The 20,403-nt window shown below is 37.4% G+C and overlaps 1 protein-coding gene across 1 annotated transcript in view; it reads left to right on the top strand.

The window, feature by feature from the left end:
• Positions 1-20,403, top strand: part of crocc2 (ciliary rootlet coiled-coil, rootletin family member 2) — a 109,911-nt gene that overhangs the window by 72,607 nt on the left and 16,901 nt on the right. The window contains exons 15-24 of the mRNA XM_065273692.2: positions 381-525; positions 1,201-1,347; positions 5,211-5,441; positions 12,151-12,344; positions 15,384-15,511; positions 15,849-16,018; positions 17,796-17,975; positions 18,102-18,236; positions 18,319-18,462; positions 20,018-20,256. Coding sequence (XP_065129764.2) covers positions 381-525; positions 1,201-1,347; positions 5,211-5,441; positions 12,151-12,344; positions 15,384-15,511; positions 15,849-16,018; positions 17,796-17,975; positions 18,102-18,236; positions 18,319-18,462; positions 20,018-20,256 — 1,713 coding nt within the window. The remainder of the gene's footprint in view (positions 1-380; positions 526-1,200; positions 1,348-5,210; positions 5,442-12,150; positions 12,345-15,383; positions 15,512-15,848; positions 16,019-17,795; positions 17,976-18,101; positions 18,237-18,318; positions 18,463-20,017; positions 20,257-20,403) is intronic.

Genomic DNA, 20,403 nt, shown 5'->3' on the forward strand with positions numbered 1-20,403 from the left:
CCCTGATTGTAATGTGTGACCATATGCAGTAGATGAGGACAATTTTTGATGATTTTGGATGTCTTTTTATCCCAGATGAGGAAAATTATGTTTATAGAAACATCTCTTGTGTGTATATTATTTGTATATACATACTGTATGTGTTTACATTAATATTGTGTGTACAATGTTTGCAATGCTGCTGATTTGGTTGTTCTAATACAGTTGTATACTTTGGTTTAGATGAACTTTAGCTTGATCTGGCTTTGTGTTAAGCTGTTTTGCCCATTTCTACAAATAAAAAGGTGTGCATTGATAGTATAGCTTGACAGTATGCGCTCAAGTGTTAAATTTAGGTGTTTACATAATACAGAGTACAAGTGTGTATGTTTTTTTTATAGACGACACGCTCTCGAGCAGCTGGAGATAAGACACTCTGATGTACGTAAAGAGCTGGTCACGCTAAAGGAAGTTTTGAGTCAGCTGAACTTGCAGAAAGAGGTTTTGGAGGATGAAAAGAGAAGTCTCACACAGGCTCTCTCTAGGGTAATACACATAGTCACAGAATCACACAAAAAATGCATGTTCACTTAACATCCCCTTACTCCTTGACTCATTTATCACACTCACATACAGTAATCCTTTCATTGACTCCATCACTCACTCAATCACATAACCACTCATCTATTTCATCACTCTCTCACTTAGTCACTCACTCTCTCACTTATCAAATTGTCCATAATAACACCTGAACTAAGTCTGCATAAAAACCGTTCACACCTACATGTTCCTACAGTGAATTACATCTAGTCATAAAATTGTTCATGCAGATTTTTTGCATTATTTATCCACTGAGTAAATACAGAGAGTTTTTTCCTGTATAAAGTCCAACTCAGTTTGCTGAATTACTGGAAACACAGTTTACTTTGACCTTGGGTGAGTTATCCAACTCAATTTTTTTGGGTCCATTTCACCAAGCAAAAGTGCTTTTGCAAGATTTTTCATCACTTGCTTTGTGACTTATAGCTATGGCTTTTCCACACTTTTGCAGGTTCTGTCTCAGGTCATTTTGGGGACAAAATATACTTTTGCAGTGGTCTGCAAATATATTTTACTCCCCAGACCACTGATTTTAAAATAAGCAATGGTTATGTGAACTCCGTAACTGATGATTAAAAGTATTCATTGATGTTTACTGATGTTTGTATTACTTTACTTAAGGTGGAGGCCCAAAATGCTGAGCAGGAACTGACACTTACCAAACTGCAAAGTGAAGATGCAGGGCTAAAAGATTCTCTGGCCAAGATGGGAGCCCTGAGTGAGGGATTGGCTAAAGACAAGGTTGAACTGAACCGCCTTCTTCTGCAGGTCGGGGTGATACAAATGTTGCTGTTAATTAATTGTAGACTCTGATGTGTGTTTATGAATAATATTTATGAATTTTACGAAGGTGGAATACATCTGCTTATGATGCCACAGTTGCTGCAGAGCAAGAACACATTATGCCACTGATAAGACATGCATGCATGCAGACATGCTTCTGTGTTAGTTGTTATCACCTGTTAGCAGGTCTGGGGAGGGTTTTGAAAAACTGGTAGAACACTGCAAAAACAGGTTACAGCAAGCAAATGAGGTTATATGAACGTTGGAAGTACAGGAAACATGCAGTTTATTGGCTTATATGTTACATGTTAAGAACATTGTGCAATATAGAGGCGTTTTCCCGGACAGGGTTTATATTAATCGAGGACTAGGCCTTTTTAGGACATTTAAGTAGTTTACAAACAAAACCTTAAAAAAGAGACAAAGCCATGGCACTGATATATGTTCAGATGTTTTTAAACTAAGACAGCTCAAACGTGTTGTATTTATACCGAACCGGTTAATAAAGTTCCATGTCAGCTGTGGGACATATAAATAAGTAGGCTGATCATTAGGACATTAAACTTAAAGGACAAGTTCGGTATTTTACACTTAAAGCCCTGTTTTCAGATTGTTTATGATGAAATAGAACGGTTGTGACTGAAATTTGGACATATGATGCTGGCCCGAGAATTTTTGGGTGTTTCTTGTATCACCTCGCACCTCTATAATGGCTTTATAGGTGCATAGGAACAATCCTTCCTAAAATGCATTAAACTTTCATTTACAAAGACGTGAAACTCAGTCAGAGGTGTTCACTGATATGCTCACACAAAAATCGCTGCAAAAAACGCATTCCAGCAGGTTTTATCGAAGTTTTGTCCAACTCCATTGACTTGTATTAGATGTGCTGTGAGGTACGGTAATACTCCGCGCCGGGAACTGTTTCTATTCTTGCAATTGGCAAAGGCGGATTATCACCACCAACTGGGCTGGAGTGTTTATTATTCAAGCTCTCAACGGAAGAATATACGGGTATGAGGCATTTAAAAAAATAGGTCCACAAGTTTACAACGAATGCTAAAACACCTGTTGGAAAGCATCGCTTGCAGCGATTTTTGTGTGAGCATATCAGTGAACACCCCTGACCACTCGGTGAGTTTTACTTCTTTGTAAACGAAAGTTTAATGCATTTTAGGAAGGATTGTTCCAGTGCACCATTAAACCCATTGTAGAGTTGGGAGGTGAAAAACAAACACCCGAAAATTCTCGGGGCAGCCGCATATGTCGAAATTTCAGTCAAAACCGTTCCATTTCATCATAAACAATCTGAAAACAAGGCTTTAAGTGTAAAATACCGAACTTGTCCTTTAAATTATTAGTCTACATTATTTTCTCTATCTTGTCATCAAACATTAAAAAAGGCTATGTAAGCGGTATAACTATATTTCTGACATGACTACATTTGTTTCAGTATTATACATGAATTAAGACAAGGACAATTTCTGCATGTTGTTTATTGGCAAACAACTTAAACAAAATGTTTAGAAAAAAGAATACTGTGGTATTTCGAGATCAACAAAAAGGTTTGCTTGCTTATTGAAACGCGTCTCTCCGTGTATGATCTTTTGAGGACGAATTCCAAACAGCGCGTCGGAAAGAAGATGCAGCATAAACATTCGCTCCACATAAAGTGAAAATTCTGTTGTTTTCAGTGCTTCATTCGCCAAATGTATTTTAATGGTCTACAGTATGAGACACAGTAGTGCAACTCTCTCTCAAGTTTATACATCAAGAGTTCTGATCTTTGAAGGGCATAGGGATAATCACGTTTGATTGGAGTTGGACCGGACACATTCAACGCATGTGCGTCTGTGCATACAGAAAATTGCTCAAATTTGCGAATTAATCCGGGAATCGCATTGGAGCCGTACCGTGGGTCGTGATTTGTACGGATAACGGATCAACTGCAATCTGTTACATCACTAATTGGTATTAAAAAAACAAACATCTTGAGAAACTTGGTAGCCTACAATATTTGCCTCTTATGATTGAGCATTAGAGACTTGGGCTTGAGAATGCTACTTCCTGGTGGCAAGCTTCTCATTTCTCACATGAGTCAACGATGACCGGAAGTGAGCTTCACCGAGTCATATTGCACAGAAATCTTGTCAAGGAACTAAAAAATTATGGTATTAACCGGTTACCATTATTTTAAATAAACGATTCTGTTCTGATTCTGTGCATAAAATGGCAAAAGGTCTCTCTGCTTTGCAATTTAAAGTCTTTACCAAGAGTATGTTGCGGTCCATTCAATATTAAAAGTGCATTGTTTCTTTTTCATGGCCACACTGGCTGCTTATTCTGACATAGAGATGGGGAAAGTCACATCCTTTACTCAAGTAGAAGTACAGATACTCATGTTTAAAAATACTCTGATAAAAATTAAAGTACTGACTACACTTTTTACCTAAGTTTAAGTAAAATAGTTTTGGCTATCACATGTCTCACTTTTTACATGAGCTGCATACCAGGTATGCATGTTAGTATAAAGTTAAATAAAGTTGTCTTGTGTCTATTAGGTGTAAAGTCGAGTCTTTTGTTCATCACTACACACCTAAATAACAAGCCAAGAAAAATACAACAGAAATAGGAGCTGGGAAGGGCTACTGCTTACCTGTGTGATGTGATGTCACGTGGACACGCGGGCGGGGGAAAGGAGAGATCACATGGGAACCAGCACGCTCTCCAATTTGAGATTGTTGACAATGTTGAGGAGGCGTTTGTGCACCAGTCAACAGTTGGATTGATATACGACTCAGCCTATCAACTACCGCTTTTATTGCTCTCCCCTGAACTATTGGACACAAGTTAACAGTACGCCTATGGACGTATCTGTGTATTTATTTTCAATTAGGCAGGGTCGAATGAAAAAGCGGGACTGATGCTCAATTTACATGAGGTGGGACAAAGGGTTAAAGGTGGTCACCCTAACATGGGCTCACAAATGGCCGCAAATGCATTTGCTATTTAAACAACGTGGCGCAGGACGTGAAAGTGATCAGTTTTCAGAACTACACTCTTAGAACGAATGTGTTAAAAACAACACATTAGTCTTGATTCTGGGACAACACACTAAATGCTTTGTCCCAGAATCCCCCCATCTCTGTGTTATTATTGAAACAACACATTTTAACACAACTTGTGTTATATTTTAACACAAAATCAACACAAAATGAAATGAATGATATGTGGTAAAAGCTTAACGCACAAAGATGTGTAATCCTTTCTAAGAGTGTAACAAAAAACACTTGCGCTGCATTGCACCGGGTTTAGGGCCCCATGTCTAATATAGTAAGATTATAATCTGTGATAATATTTAAAGGTAAAAGACTACATAAGTATAACATCCTATTACTTGAAAGGTATCACTGGAATAGGTTGCCTAAGTGTCTTAATAAAAGCCATCCCTGCACTCTAAAAAATGCTGGGTTGTTTTTTACCCCTGCTGGGTAAATATTGGACACAACACACTGCTGGGAATGCTATGTTGTTTTAACCCAACTGCTATGTTATTACGACCCATGGTTGGGTAACAACAACCTAGCATTGGGTAATTTTTAACCCATTGGTGTGTCCAGTATTTACCCTGAAGGGGTTAAAAGCAAGCCAGCATTTCTCTGAGTTTTTTTTTTATGTAAATGAAATAAATTAATATATTTAAAAAGCCTCAGTTTTTTTATTTATTGGAATAATTGCTTAACCAGTTTATTTTGTTGTACCTTACCGAACAACTTTGATTGTACCCGTTGAACTGACAAGACATTATAATGAATCAGAGCAATTGTGCTTAATGTATTTGCTGGTAGGTGGAAGCAGAGAAAGCAGAGCTTGGTGAACGCAGACGAGAGGCAGAGCTAGAGCGAGCGTCAGCCAGAGAGGAGATAGCTTATTTGCAGCAGGAGCTGTTAGACCTGACAGCAGAAAAGCGAGCTCTGGAAGCCTCACTTATTCACCTTCAAGAGGCCCAAGTGACCCTAGATACGGAGTACAACCTCCTGCAGCGGGAGAAAAACGCAGCCCTGGAGCAGCACGCCCAGGTCAGACCCTCTCCTCCTCAATACAGTAAATGATTGGGCGTGTGCCCCATTACCCAGCATGATTCACGGCTCTCAGGTGTGCTCTGGTGGCTCTTGTTGTCACATTAAAAAGCTAAGGAAAGATATTGGACCCATCTGCCGAGGTACTCAACACCTTTCTCCTAGCGTTCCGAATATGAATCTTGGCCTAAGTGTGCTTTATGAGTGTCAAAGGAATTAAATGGGGGAAAGCATACAAGTGATCCTGAGTGTGAATGAAGGAGTGTAAGACTGAAGAGATAGATATAACAGACGGGTAATATAACGGTGAGAGAGAATAAACGAAAAAGGTAGTAAATTAGAGGCTTGATCTGTCTGGATCTTTAACTACACCTATAGAGTCATGTTTTACTAAGGTGCCACTACGCAAAACTTTTTATGTTTTCACAAACTGGTAACACATTACAAAACGGTTGTATTTGTTAATATTAGTAAAAGCACTAGCTAACATGACATAAAAGTGAACAATATAGTTTTTCAGCATTTTTTCCATTTTAGTTAATGCTAATACAATTGTTCATTTTGGTTCATGTGATGAACTAATGTTAACAGTCACAATTTTTCATTTTAATAATGTATTAGTTATTAATAAAAGAGCACTTAGTTTGCAGCACTTCGACCTCGGGTGCAGTAATATAGCCACAGAAAAATCTTAAAACATAAACCGCAGAATACAGCAATTAAGATTAGCCATTCTAGCGAGCGTAGTAAAAATGTAACCTATGTAAGAGGGTGCTTAGTTAAGCAAATAGTCCCTTTTACACATACAGTACTGTACAGTCTTTACTGGTAATTTACTGGTAAATTGCAGTTAACAGGTCATGTGGGAACAGAACCTTTCCGGTAAATCAGTGCTGCCAATTTACAGTAAGAGAGGTTGTAAGATTACCAGTAATTAACCGGTAAGCGCTTTGTGTAAAAAAAAATTACCGGCATTTCGAACAGACGATGTCAGACCGCGCTGACAGCTTCGGGTCAATCATAACGTTTTAATACAAATGACGCGTTTACCTCTGCACTGTTTATGGACGTTTCCACACACACGCTGCTTGAAAGTTGAGCACACCTGAAGTTTACGTCCACATTTCTTCACCAAAGTTGTTTAAAAGCTTACCATATACTTGCCGAATTGCCGACGTCCTTAGAAGCCCTCCGTGAAGCCTAATGTGCAAACAGTACTGTTGTTTAAAACGCAGTCTCAGTTTGACGTCGCCTAATGCAATGTTGTTTGGTCACGTGCAACTTCGCAACCGTTTATTACAGACGTGAAAACAACAAAATACGGACCGTGGATTGTTTAAAAAAACAACAACACTGAGCTTGCCGTGAGCCACAGATAACTTCCGCTTTCTCACCGAATTTACCGGTATGTTGATACTGATGTGTGAATGATGTCTTACAGTACTGGTAAAAGACGGAACGTCAATGCGTGTGTGTGTACAGCACATTTTTTGTATTTACTGGTAAATTCATTCTGGTAAATTCATGGTAATTTACCGGAATAACTGCGTGAAAGAGTCTAATGTCAGCAGACTTCCCAGGGGTTGAAAAAAACCCTGTTTGCGAAAAGTTCTAAGCCATTAAGGGAAAAATAACCTTGGTAGAGAGCCAGACATAGCTGATTCTATAGAGGATATATTATATAATAGGTTTGATTTTAAACAATTTTATGGGGATTAAAACATAATTTATATGTATATATACACAAATAAGTAGATTAGATGGGGCAGCTGGTGGTCGTTGGTCTGACATCAGCTGGGCATCACGTTGAAGGAAGGCCAGTAGATCGGTGTGATAACCTCCACGACAGCCGGAACTGGGTCTGTTAGTCCCATTGTCCTCGTTCCCGAGGACAAGACGGAAAAAGAAACAAAATCCTATTAGCATAGGGGCCGTTCACATGTAATGCAAGTGTCACACAGTATTGTGATTTAATATGCGCTCGGTTCCAGACACGCTAACTATTGCTATATAAGTAAATTCACTAGACAAATTATGAGAATGCCTTGTTAAAGAGAAATGTCTTTAGTTTAGACTTAAATTGATCGACTGTGTCAGATTCTCGAACGTTTTTTGGCAAATCATTCCAGAGCTTAGGGGTCAGTAGAAAAAGGATTGACTACCTTTTGATAGTTTTGATACTCTAGGGATAATTAAGAAACTGGAGTGTACGTGACGGATTCTATTCTGATAGTAATTCTCAAAGATAAGAAGGTGCTAGGCCATTTAAGGCTTTATAGGTAATTAGCAATATTTTTAAATCTATGAGATATATACCTGGTAAACAGTGTAAAGATGCCAAAATTGGGCTTATGTGGTCACTTCTTAGATCGAATGAGCACTCTTGCGGCGGTGTTTTGAACCAGCTGAAACTTATTTACCTGATTTGGCGTGACATCCCCCGAGTAACGAGTTACAATAATCTAAACTTGAGGTCATAAAAGCGTGGATAAGCTTCTCTGCATCTGATGCAGACAGCATATGGCGTATTTTCAAGATATTTCTAAGATGGAAGAATGCTATGCAGCAGACATTGGAGATATGATGATCGAAGGATAGATTGCTGTTGAACATCACACCTAGGTTCTTGACTGTGGATCGGCACCACAGTGCAGCCATCTATGGGTAACTTGTAATCGGACATAATCATTTAGTTTGGAGCGATTTGGTGCAATAATAATAACCTCTGTCTTATTGGAGTTTAGCATAAGGAAGTTATTTGCCATCCAGTCAGTAATATGTTGTGTTTCCTGATGATGTCTCCTAGAGGAAACATGTACAGTATAACGAGAATAGGATATGACCTAGAACTGATCCCTGCGGTACGCCGTATCTAACCGGGACGTGATATGACTCTTCCTCGTTTATATAAACCAAGTGATAGTGGTTGGTTAGATACGATCTAAACCAGGATAACGCCTGATGCCAATATAGTTTTCTAGTCTATTGAGTAAGATTGTGTGATCTACAGTATTGTGTCAAAGGCTGCACTAAGGTCTAGTAAAATAAGAATAGAGATTTCACCACGATCGGATGTTAAACTGTAAAAAAAATGTTAAGATGTTAAAAAGAGGCGGCCTCTGTGCTATGATGGGACCTGAATCCTGACTGAAATTTTTCATACGTATTATTATTCACTATGAATGCGCATAGCTGGGTTGCCATTACTTTTTCTAACGTCGAATAACTGCCAGTTTGAAAGCTGTTGGAACATATACTAGTTCTAACGAAGAGTTAAAGATATTTATTACTGGGTCTGACACTACAGGGAATACCTCTTTTAGTAATTTTGTGGGAACAGGGCCCCGGTTACATTTTGTCTAATACCTAGAGAATTTAAAACATCCATAAATGCTAGTCCTAATGCATCTTTTCGGTTATCGACATGGATATTAAAGTCTCCAACGATAAGAGCTTTACCTACAGTGACTACCAGCTCAGACAGGAAATCTGTAATTTCTTTATGAAAATCTGTGTGGTGGCCTGAAGGTTTGTAGAAAGTAGCTAGGACAAAAGAAAGCTGTTTTTTGTTGCGATCAGTTATTTCCATATTTAACAGCATTATTTCAAAGGAATTAAATTTGAGTTCAGATTTATGGTTTACTTTAAATATATTATTGTAGATTGTAGCTACACCTCAAGTTGAGGTAAGAACGTAGTAAAATATGGAAAAACTGGTGTTGGAGAAAATGTATTTTTTGAATATATTATGTTACCATTTATGAATGTATATTCCTTACTCAGAAAAACTGCCAAGGTGAAATAATGGGTAGAATGTTCCCTTGTTATCATACGACCTTTGATTACTGCATATTCAAGCTACATCATCAAGTTACTATCTTGTTTTTGGTAGAATGTAGACAATCCTATTCTTCTAGAAAAATGTGTGGTGATGTTACCATTATGAAGGTCTGTGAGGTTCAACCTTCGGAATGAACCGATAACCAGTGATTAAAACCTAAATAAATACAGTCCGCAGAGCAGTGTTGTAATGTAACGAAGTAAAAATATCACGTATCTGTACTTTACTTCGCTATTTAAATTTATGTCAACTTTCACTTTTACTCCACTACATTTTCTAGATAAAATGTATACTTTTACTCCGATAAATTTTCACTAAGCATATTCGTTACTCGTTACTACAAAATAACAAGAAATGTGTGCGACCTCAATAAGGGAGGTTTTGGCGAATCACTGCTTCTAGATTGCATTACGCACGCTCCGCACACTCTATTTCACGCATACTCTATTTTAGCGTAGTGTTGCCAAAGGATGAGGAAGCACAACTGTAGCTGCAATGAAAGCACCTACTGGAGGACCTCCCGTTATCGTAATCGACCACCCCGACGATGAACAGGGTGAGAAAGCTAACATTATACACCGTGGCTGTATTTGTAAGAAATGTTTTTGTACATTGGAAAAGTGCCTCTTATGCCTACCGAAAATCACTTACATTTTGTCATTTAAAAACTCCCCGTCCAACCTGAAGAATCACATCAAGGTACGTTAAAATAATAGTTATTAAGTAAAGCCACAATGTCAATGTGATTCAACATTAGTTATCATAAGCCGTATCAGATAATTATCTGTCTAATATGATGGCAAGGTGCACATGTTTAATAAACGTCAACGTTAACATTACACCGCTGATTTTCCCATGGATTTATTTAATTCACAGAGAACTCTCAACTGAAACACGCTTAACTGGTTATGGTAACATTATAGCATAACTGCCGGCAGAATATTCCCTCCGGTAGGCTATTGAGAAATATTTTTTAAAAACTGCTATCAGTGGCACGTTTGAAAGAAAGTGTTAAGGACTGTATTCACGTCTTCAAAAGCATCCTACGTTTTGTCAAACTTGAGATTTCCTTTTATGTTAATTAACTCAAAACTCAGTGGTTATAGGATAATGTTGTGCTAATGTTATACATTGTGAATGTACGCTTACATTGTTGATCAAAGTCACAGTGCTTTCATTGCCACACAACGAGTTGGCATTTTTTCTTAGTAGAGCAGCTAACTTAAAGGGACACTCCACTTTTTTCAAAAATATGCTCATGTTTTGAAAGAAATAAGTTATTATTTATTTTTCATTTTTACCTGAAGTTCATACAAAAGTGAAATTTCTGCTCTTTTATTTGATGTCAGCTCTAAAAATATGCTGTTTGCTCTTTGAACTTTTGAATTGTGCCTGAAAAGTCCTGGAAAAAAACAGATTTTTATTTGATGATTGAGATTAAGAAGATAATGGGAACCCTGAATATGCTTTACTATAAGAAAGCCACAATCAAAGTTCTAACCGCTTGCTTTAAAAAAAAAACTTTTTACTTTTACTTCAAATACTTAAAGCAACACTATGTAGTTTTTTTACATTTAAATAATGTCTCTAAAATTATTTCAGTGAAAGAACAACTTTTAACTGGACAAATTTTACTGTTGCTGCAACCTGAGCAGCCTCCTAGCTGCTACAAGCACACTCTGAAAGTGGCGGTGGAGGGTAGGAAACACAGCCCCGCCCCTCCCCCTGCCTGCAGAAGAGTGTCTGATACCAGGCACTATTGCGCTTTTCAACCACATGGGGGAGCTGTAAGTCATTTTTACATGGAAACTACATAGTGCTGCTTTAAGTACATTAAATATCAGAAAACTACTTTTGATACTTAAGTACAGTATATATCAGATACTTTAAGACTTTTACTTGAGTAATATTTTAAAAGACAACTTTCACTTCTACCAAAGTCTTTTTCTAGTACAATACTTGTACTTTTACTCAAGTATTGCTTTCTAGTACTTTATACAACACTGCCTCAGAGAAGCTCAGATCGAGAGACAGTTGAGTGTTTCCTGATGAGAGATCTCAATCTGGGTTCTCCCTGCAGAATATTATACCACCCCATTCGTGGTCTGAGTGTGTCTTATTTTTGTTAAGGTTCATAAGTATTTTAAACCTGACACTGGTGTTTTACTTTAACTAATGTTAACAAAAGCAACCTTACTGTAAAGTGTTACCTATAAACTAATGAATGAATAACAGATTCTAATGTTCATGATTTACCATTTTTGGTAAACACAGCCTTGGAGATATACTTCATATTATATGTTCATTATTTTCTGTGTTGCCCTGTTTTTTTTTTACCTGCTTTTTAGTTTACCTTTTTACAACGGTACATACTTTCTGTTTTCAAAAAACAAACAAATCGTTTAGTGCAGGCACAGAGAGAAAAGTTTTTACATTTCAGAACATTTTGGACAGATTTCACACTCTTAGAATGGATGTGTTAAAAACACTGTAAAAACAACACAATCAATATTAGTTTAGGGACAACACACTAAATGCGTTGTCTCAGAATACACACATTTCTGTTATTATTGGACACTTCTAACACAACTTGTGTTTTATTTAAACACAAAATCAACACAAAATTACATATGTTTTAAAACTTTTCACTTTCACAAAAAATTAACACATCCTTTTTTTAGACTGCATTTGACAGCGAGTGACCACCTACTAAATTAGAGAAGTAAAAGATCGATACTAATAGGCATTTTTCTGTTACATCTATTAATGTTGGCTATTTCTAAATTCTTTTGTATGTTACAAATAGGTCAATCACATGTGTTCATCCAGATAATAAAGTGTTTGTGTTTGCATATGTGCAATATTTAGGTCAGTAAGCAGAAGCAAGCCCTGCAGGACCAGTTAAGCACATGTCGCAAGGAAATGGAGCTGAATGTTGCCTCACTTCAGAGGATCTGCAAAGAGAGGGATGAACTGGCAAAAGACAAGGCCAACCTCACAGTGCAACTCACTTCAGAGCAACGCAAATCCAAGGCCCTGGCCCAAGACCTGGCTGCTCTGCGGTAAGTCAATGTGTGTTTTACTGTGAGTAGGATTTGGTGCATTAATATGTTTATATGGGCTAAGTGTTTGTATTTATGTTGGAGTTTGAAGTTGGCAGGAAAAGTAAACCACCTGTGTTTTCAGCTTTTTTGAGTAATTATCAATTGGGTCTTTTTAATCATGGAACTCTTCCTTGTTTCCCTATGCCTCATCTGTAAGTCATTGTGAGGTTAAGCTTGTTTTGCAGTGTAAATCATCTCTAGAACATTTCATCTGTCTTCAGTAGTGTTTGTTAAGGAATGGCTATTTGAAAATGTTACTAAAAAATAACATAACGCAACCGACTGTCTTTGAATTTGATAGATCCAGCTATGACTATGCCAAAAATGTTGGATCCTACAGATCCAAGTCACTAGTTCTTGCACTAGGTCTTTCTTTGTCAAGAAAATGACTTCGCCCATTCAAAAGTTTCTTTGTACTTTATTTAAACATTATTTAAAGCCAAGCATCTCGTTCTACTGCTCAGAGAAATTGTGTTATCCCGAATAGATCTACTACCTTTGCACAGACATCCTTTTCTTTTAAAACTATTAAGCAATGGAATCTACTTCCAGGTAGTCTAAAGCTGTCTGTAGATTTTTATAATTTTACTTGAAACTTAAAGAAATACATCCTCGATAACCAGCTGTGTCAGCATCAGCCCAATTAAGGTTCATAAATGTAATTTTGATGTGAATGTTTTGATTATGTTGTACATATTTAAGGATGTGTTGGTTTTTATAATGTGATGTTTTAATATTGTGTATACCTGCCTGGGGACTGCAGATGGAAAATAGCTTTTGATAACTCTGGTACAAAACATCTTTTCGAAAGATTAATGTTCTTTGTACATTGTCCCTGACAAATAAACATACTAAATAAAAAAATAAACCCTGTTGTGAGTGAACACTTCTACTCAACTATAAAGAGATGGAGAGAACAGCAGGTATAAGACAGAGTGATGATATAATAAAATGAAGATGGTTTATTAAAGAATGCATTCTCAATAGTTTGTCTGAATTTATCTGACTAGTGACAAATTCAGCAGGTGTTGTTATACAAAGCTGCTGTATCATGACCTTGAAACTAGGGATAGCCGAATAAAAGTTTTTGTTTACATCATATATGTGTGTAAACTGTGTATCATAAATATGTATAAATAAATATGCACACATGCATGTATAATTTTAAGAGAAAAAAATATTTATATATTAAGTATTTATATATAATATAAATTATACATAAATATACAAATGTATAAATGTTCTAAAATATATACATGCATGTGTGTACATTTATTTATACAAAGTTATTATACACAGTTCACACACATATATGATGTAAACAAAAACGTTTATTCTGCTATAGATTAATCGCGATTAATCGTTAAGCATCCCTACTTGAAACAGAGACCATTTGAAACCAATAATTGTAAAGACAACACTCTAAAATATGATTTGGGTTGAAAAGGGAGAAACCCAACTTGTTGGGTTGTAATTTATCCTATGCTTGGTTGTTTTAACCCAAAATGCTGGGTTGTTTTACCCAAAATGCTGGGTTGTTTTTAACCCATTGTTGGATCAAATATAAACATTTTCTGGGTTCATTTAACCCAAGAGTTTGTCCCTTTTTGACCCAATTCTGGGATAAACATTTTTTTAGATTGAACACAGCACCCAATGTAAAATCAAACAGCAATATTAAAAAATAATAAAAATAATGAATTATAAAATGAATAAATATATAAAAGCTACACTTTAAAAAATAAACGGGGTGTTTAAAACCATGGTTGGGTAAATACTGGACAAAACTAACAGCTGGGTTATAAATAAACCTACTTTATTCTGGGTTTTTACTCTAGATGCTGGTTTGGTAGCAATAACCCAGCATATGTTTATTTATAACCCAACGGTTGGTTAAAAGTCACATAACACACAGGGGCGGTTTCCCGGAAAGGGCTTATCCTAATATCAGACCAAAATGCATGTTTGAGCTGCTTTAATTTAAAAACTCTTTTTATTTTATTTTAACATATATCAGTGCCATTGTTTTGTCTTAAGATGCACACTTGTAGTGTTTTTGTAAGGTATATTTGTAAAAACTTCTTAAATGTCCTAAAATAAATAAGGCCTAGTCCTGGATTGACATAAAACCCTGTACGTGAAAATGCTAAAAATGCAGATCAGATGCAGTGCTACTTTCCCAGAAAAAAACAAGCCCCTGGATGCGTTCCATGGGCGAAGCGAGCCACGAGCAATCAACACAAACAAAACATTATCCCACTGTCTCCGGACAACTTATGATTCCCTACATGTTCATGCCGTTTACATTGTTTGCACGTTAGCGATGATTGCCAACAAAACACAGACATTTCATGCAGTTTTAATAACCGCCTGCGACTCATGAACTGGTTGGGACCACCCCATTTCAACAAAATCCAGCTTTAAACAAACACACTAGCACAACTCCAACTATATCCATTGTTTCCATAATGCTGGGTTCATTGGGAAGCTAAACAAGCTTAAATTTCCCAATTTGGTGTGTGGGTGCGCCATTCTGGTTGAAGTGCCCATATAAGCACTTCCACTGTACTTCCAGAACAAAAATGTCCCATAAAAGAAATAAAGCAAGATTGTTACGTATTAATCTTTTATGTTCGAAAAAAAAAACTTTACAAAACTTGTACAAACCCTGGCGAAGTGCATTTGGAACAGAAATATTCTGTCATACATCCAACTGCTTTTTTGACACTTTGCCTTTGTTAAGCATGAGGAATATATCTCTTTAACAGTATTAATAAGTCAGAATGCATGACATAGGTTTAGACCCCCTCCCATTTAATGTTAGTAAATGTTTGGATGAGAATAACAGCACAAATGTATGCTTGTACTCTTGAGTCAGAATTTCACCTCTTACATAAAACACACATACACATACAGAAACTCAGATCTTAAGATTCTTCATATTGCTCACTCTCTCATCAACCTTTTTTCTTGTTCTCTCGTTTCTTCTTTGCTCAGGTCTGAGAGAGAGTCTCTAGAGTCGGGCTTGCTTGATGGACAGGAACTGGCCTCATCGCTAGAGGCTGATCGAGCTAAGCTAGAAGAAGAAAAAGCTAGTCTACAGGAGGCCAGTGAGGCTTTGACGCGTGAGTGTCTATCCTTTAGGAGCCCTCACACTTCTCTCACTTACTTGGCTGAGCCAGCTGGCCATTGGGCCCCAGTAATAGTCCACAAGGGACCCATATTTTATCCCAGAAACGGGGAACAGCTGAGGGGTCAGATAAGGTTTTCTCTAGAGCTTAACAAAGTCCCCTTACAGGCAGCATCCACCATTGTACTGTTTATTTGTTGGTGCTGTCACTATGTATTGTGCAATGCTGATTCCAATGAGCATTATAATTTGTTTCCAGCTTGTTGGAACTCATTGTGTCCCTATTGTATATTGTTATTAAGAAGCATGTTTCTACTTTGTTTTTCGCACAGGTGAGCTGTCCAGTGTTCAGAGTAAACTAGAGCAGCAAATGTCCCGGGCTTTGCAAGAGAAACAAGCTTTAGAGTTTAAATTCGCTCAGGCTGAGAGAAATGCACAGCAAACACTCATTACCACACAGCAAAGCCATCAGGAACAGTTACATGCTGAGCGAAAGTACAAGGTATCCCTGAGCTTTTAAAAGTTATCAAGGATGATTTATACTTCTGCATTGAACCTATGTTGTAGGCTATGCAGAATGCAGAATGTATCCTTTAGGCCGACGCACACGTCTTAGAAGCAGACCACTAAAAAATTGAACAAGTTATGGTTATTTAAAAGTACATGCACCATTAAAACACAATGCTACGAGTGAGCGAGCTGACTGGGACAAGATGGCCACCATGTGCTGATGTCGACCTCCAATGGGCGGCAGCATGGGAGAGACATCTAGGGGCCCTATTTTAACGATCTAAGCGCATTGTCTGAAGTGCACGGTATAAATGGTCGTTTCCGATGCCACCATTTGCTATTTTAACAACAGGAAAAATGGTTTGTGCACCACGCGCATGGTCTAAAAGGGTTATTCCTATTTTCGTAATGAGTAATTGGTGTGTTTTGGGCGTAACGTGCAATAATATCTCATCCCCTTTAAAAGCCAGTTGCACCATGTCGATTCCCTATTTAAATGACAGAATTTGTAAATTGAAAAACTAAGCTGAGGAAGAAGACCACCAGTTTAAGATTGATATAAAAAAATGCGTTGTTTTTATTTGTATGGAAATTGTTCTTTGTTTGGTATGAAAACCTTTAAAAGACGTTTTCTTTCAGTCATGGAAGTAAAAATAGCAGGCTTTTAATGGCTGTAAATGTATGGACAGCCTACATGATGTGTTATCTGAAATAATAATTTACAAATATGCAAGAAAAGGTTTGTACTCTAAAAATACTTTATTTAACAAACAGGAGAAAAAGATTTACAAACGTGTTGAGAGCCTATCTGTGGGGTAGCATTTAAAAAAAGATTTCAAAATAGATGCAAAATTGCATTTGTTTAAAGCAAAACATTCATTTACTTACCAGGCTACAGGTATAGCTGCTCTTTACGCCTTCTAACGTATTAGTCCTCATTTATGTCCAAGAGATTTAATAATAATCTTTTACATTTTAATCATTTAATTTTTCATATTTAAAAACAGTTGTGTGCTGCTGCGCATCCATGTGTGTGATAAGCAAACGCGCTTTGTTGTCCCGTTTGTAGGCGCATATTGCGCTCATTAAGTAACAAAAACAAAATTGTGCCATTGACTTTAGACTTTAGAACTGGTTTTAGTTGGTCTATGGTGTAGTCTTTTTTGCTTGCCTCAGAATAGCATTCGCCAACAATGCGCTTGAACACGCTTCGTTTTTAAACCAGAACGCCCATGGGTGCAATTTTGGGCGCAAATGCATTTGCTATTTAAACAACGTGGCACTAAACATGAAAATGATAATTGCGGCAGGTTGGAACTAGCAAAAGACACTTGCGTCGCGCTTTGTTTATCTCATGGACATATTAGCTGTCTATTGAGGTTTCACCCTCTTTCACAGACACCCAGTTTTAATTATTGATCCAATTTTAATATGAATTTAATTGTGTTGTGTAGGGCTATCTGCATTTACTGCATTGTATTGTGAGCTATAAATGTTGAACAGTGCACAAACCACTATGCAGCAACTACTGTTAGATTCAACACAGAAGCATGCTGTACTTGTTTTAAACACATTTATAACTGCTTTAGATCTGGGCCTTGACTATCAATTGGTCCAAGAAATCTATGGCAGAGAGATTATGAATTGATATGCTATAACTCTAAACTACTAAAACTCTGTAGATCAAGAGAGTATCAATTCCATTGAGTATTCAAATCATCTTTGGAATCTTTGGAATGTATCAAATGCACCTGCCCTGTGAATCCCAGGAACGCATGTTAGCGGAGTTGTGCGCACAGAGAGAGAAGGCAGAGGAGCAGCTGCAAGCAAAGTGTGAGGAACTGCGCATGCAGAGTCGCAAGGAGCTGCAGCAGCTGCAGGAGGAACTGGCCAAACTGCAGCAACACTGCACAGACACTCTGCTACAGGCCGAGAGCCATAAACAGCAGGTGTGTATGCTTATCAATTTCTCAGAGGACCAAATATAAGACCTTTTCAGATCTACCTTTCCAAGTTTTATCAGATGGCTTGTCTAAATGTTAAATCAATAAGTTTGATGAAGTTTTGAATGACAGGTCCTCTCTGAGAAAGAGGCTGAGAAGGCAACACTTAGCGAGCGCATACTTATGCTGGAGCGTGACATGGAGTCAGCTGCGCTTGAAAAGGATCGTATGCGTCGTGACTTCCTAAGCAAACAGGAGCAGGACAAAGTATAACAAATCTGAATATATCCATAATATGCTTTGTACTATATAGACATTATAATATTTTTTCCTTATTTTTTCACTGTAGGACACAGTTTTAAGATTGCAGACTGAGCTGCAATCCCAGCGTTCTCGTTTTGAGGAATCTTTGAGTTCCCGCGAACTTTCCGAGGGTAACCTGAATGACCAGATCAGAGAGATATCTATGCAGAAGCATGATGCTCAACAAGAGGTCACACCGAAATTTACACTCACAGTAACACACTTATCATCATTATTCTGTTTGTGCCATGGCCAAATAACCAACGTGTATGTAATAAGGGGTGTTAGTTGGTTTATGTACAGTAGGGCCACAAGTCCACATTGTACAAGGGGCAGTCTTTGGGAGAGTACTTTTGCATAGACTTCTGTTGAACTTGGCATTGGAAAAAAACCACCAAAATTTGATTTTAAAACTGCACCCGATACACAGCTGTTACAATACTGTATATTTACTGAACTATTTTATAGAATTTAAATCTATATATCATGCATGCTACAAGCAAACTGCATAATCTAATTTTAATAAACAGAACTACGTCTAAAACAAACATATTGAAAGTTGCTGAAGACTTACCATTGGCAGTTCTATTTGAATAAATAATGAGGTAAGTCCAAGAAAGGATTTTTTTGGGGATGTTTTACTATAAATAGTTTCATATTAGTATGTGTTATTACATTTATGTAATAATGAATTGCATTGCATTTTTTCTGATATATATTTTAAAGTTTAAAGTTACAGTGGTAGAGAATAGTAGTACTTTTGAGTGAGTTAAATACTACTGACGATACCTCAGAGCTTTGTGTAAGACAAACAGGCATTGGTGGGTGGGAGCTAATACAAATGTTTTCCAACAAGGGATGCTGTTTCTGTAAAGAGACACTTTGTTTTTTTATGGTTGGCACAACATTTTTTGGGGGGGAGAGGGAAAATCTGATGGGCAATGTCCCCAGCTCCCCATAGACCCAGCCATGAATTAATTAAACTGATGATAGCTTGGCACAGAATTATTTCTCTTACATCAAGATTTTTTCGAGAAGAAATCAGCTTGTGTGGCCCTGTAAACTTGCACAAACAGTGTTTTACACATCAGCATCTACACCCACTTACACACCATGTACACACCCCTGATGTTTTTCATCATCGATGCTGTGTGTGGCAGTCTTTGGAGCCTGTCCTTTTTTACTCTGTTTCTTTTCTCTTTTTCTCTGCATTCTGGCAGCATTTTGAAGGAATGTGCACCGTAAAATGATTAACTGTAGCCAAGCACTTACCAGAATGTGGGTCATATTCCTGTGTGTTTACATGGGCGAGGAGTTTCATCTGATGAAAGTATACAAAAATGCGAACTAGCTTAACTAATCCTTGGGCATATTTCACAAGCACTTTAAACACATTCTTTGAGTAAAAATAATAATGTGCCCTGAAATCCAGAGTTGAAAGCACGCAGATTTCCTTGGATGAGCCTGATGCTCACATGCTTTGAGAAGCTGAATGGAACAAGACAGTGGAACTTTACTAATTGGCTGTGTTTCCATTTCATTCATCTCATGGAAAATGAAATTGAATTGTCCTGAGCAAAACAGTGCCACGTATGGAATATGACTGTTGGAAGTTTTTACTCCCTCTATTGTGCTATCTTACCATTCTAGAAAATATTTTTAGTCATTCTGTTTATCTCTCTTTTGTTTGTCTTTTTTATCGCTGTCTTGAATCCTTACCTCTTGTCCATGTCTGTCTTTTTCAGGTACAGCGGTTGAGGAGGGAACTGAATGAGGTGGAGGAGAGCAGGGACTCTGGTCGTAAGGAGCTGATAGAGGCCCACAGAGAGCTGAGGGAGTGTTTGCAGAACAGGGACACCCAGCGGCAAGAAAACTTGGAACTAAAGAGGGCTTTAGGGGATGCTGTGAGAGAGAAAGAGACCATCCAGACTTCCAACCAAAAACTTCGAACAGATTTGAAGAGAGCGGAATTTGAAAACAACAGGTTTAACATACTAGTCTGATTAAAATGTGAATACCCAATATATTTTATGTCTGTGCTCAGCTTAAGGTATTAAAACGTCCAAACATCATTTAAGATGTAAAAAACTTTTACAATAGATTTACAATAGCATTAAATATGGGCATCATA

This window comes from Paramisgurnus dabryanus, chromosome 7 (assembly GCF_030506205.2).
Source record: "Paramisgurnus dabryanus chromosome 7, PD_genome_1.1, whole genome shotgun sequence".
NCBI classification, from domain to species: Eukaryota; Metazoa; Chordata; class Actinopteri; order Cypriniformes; family Cobitidae; genus Paramisgurnus; species Paramisgurnus dabryanus.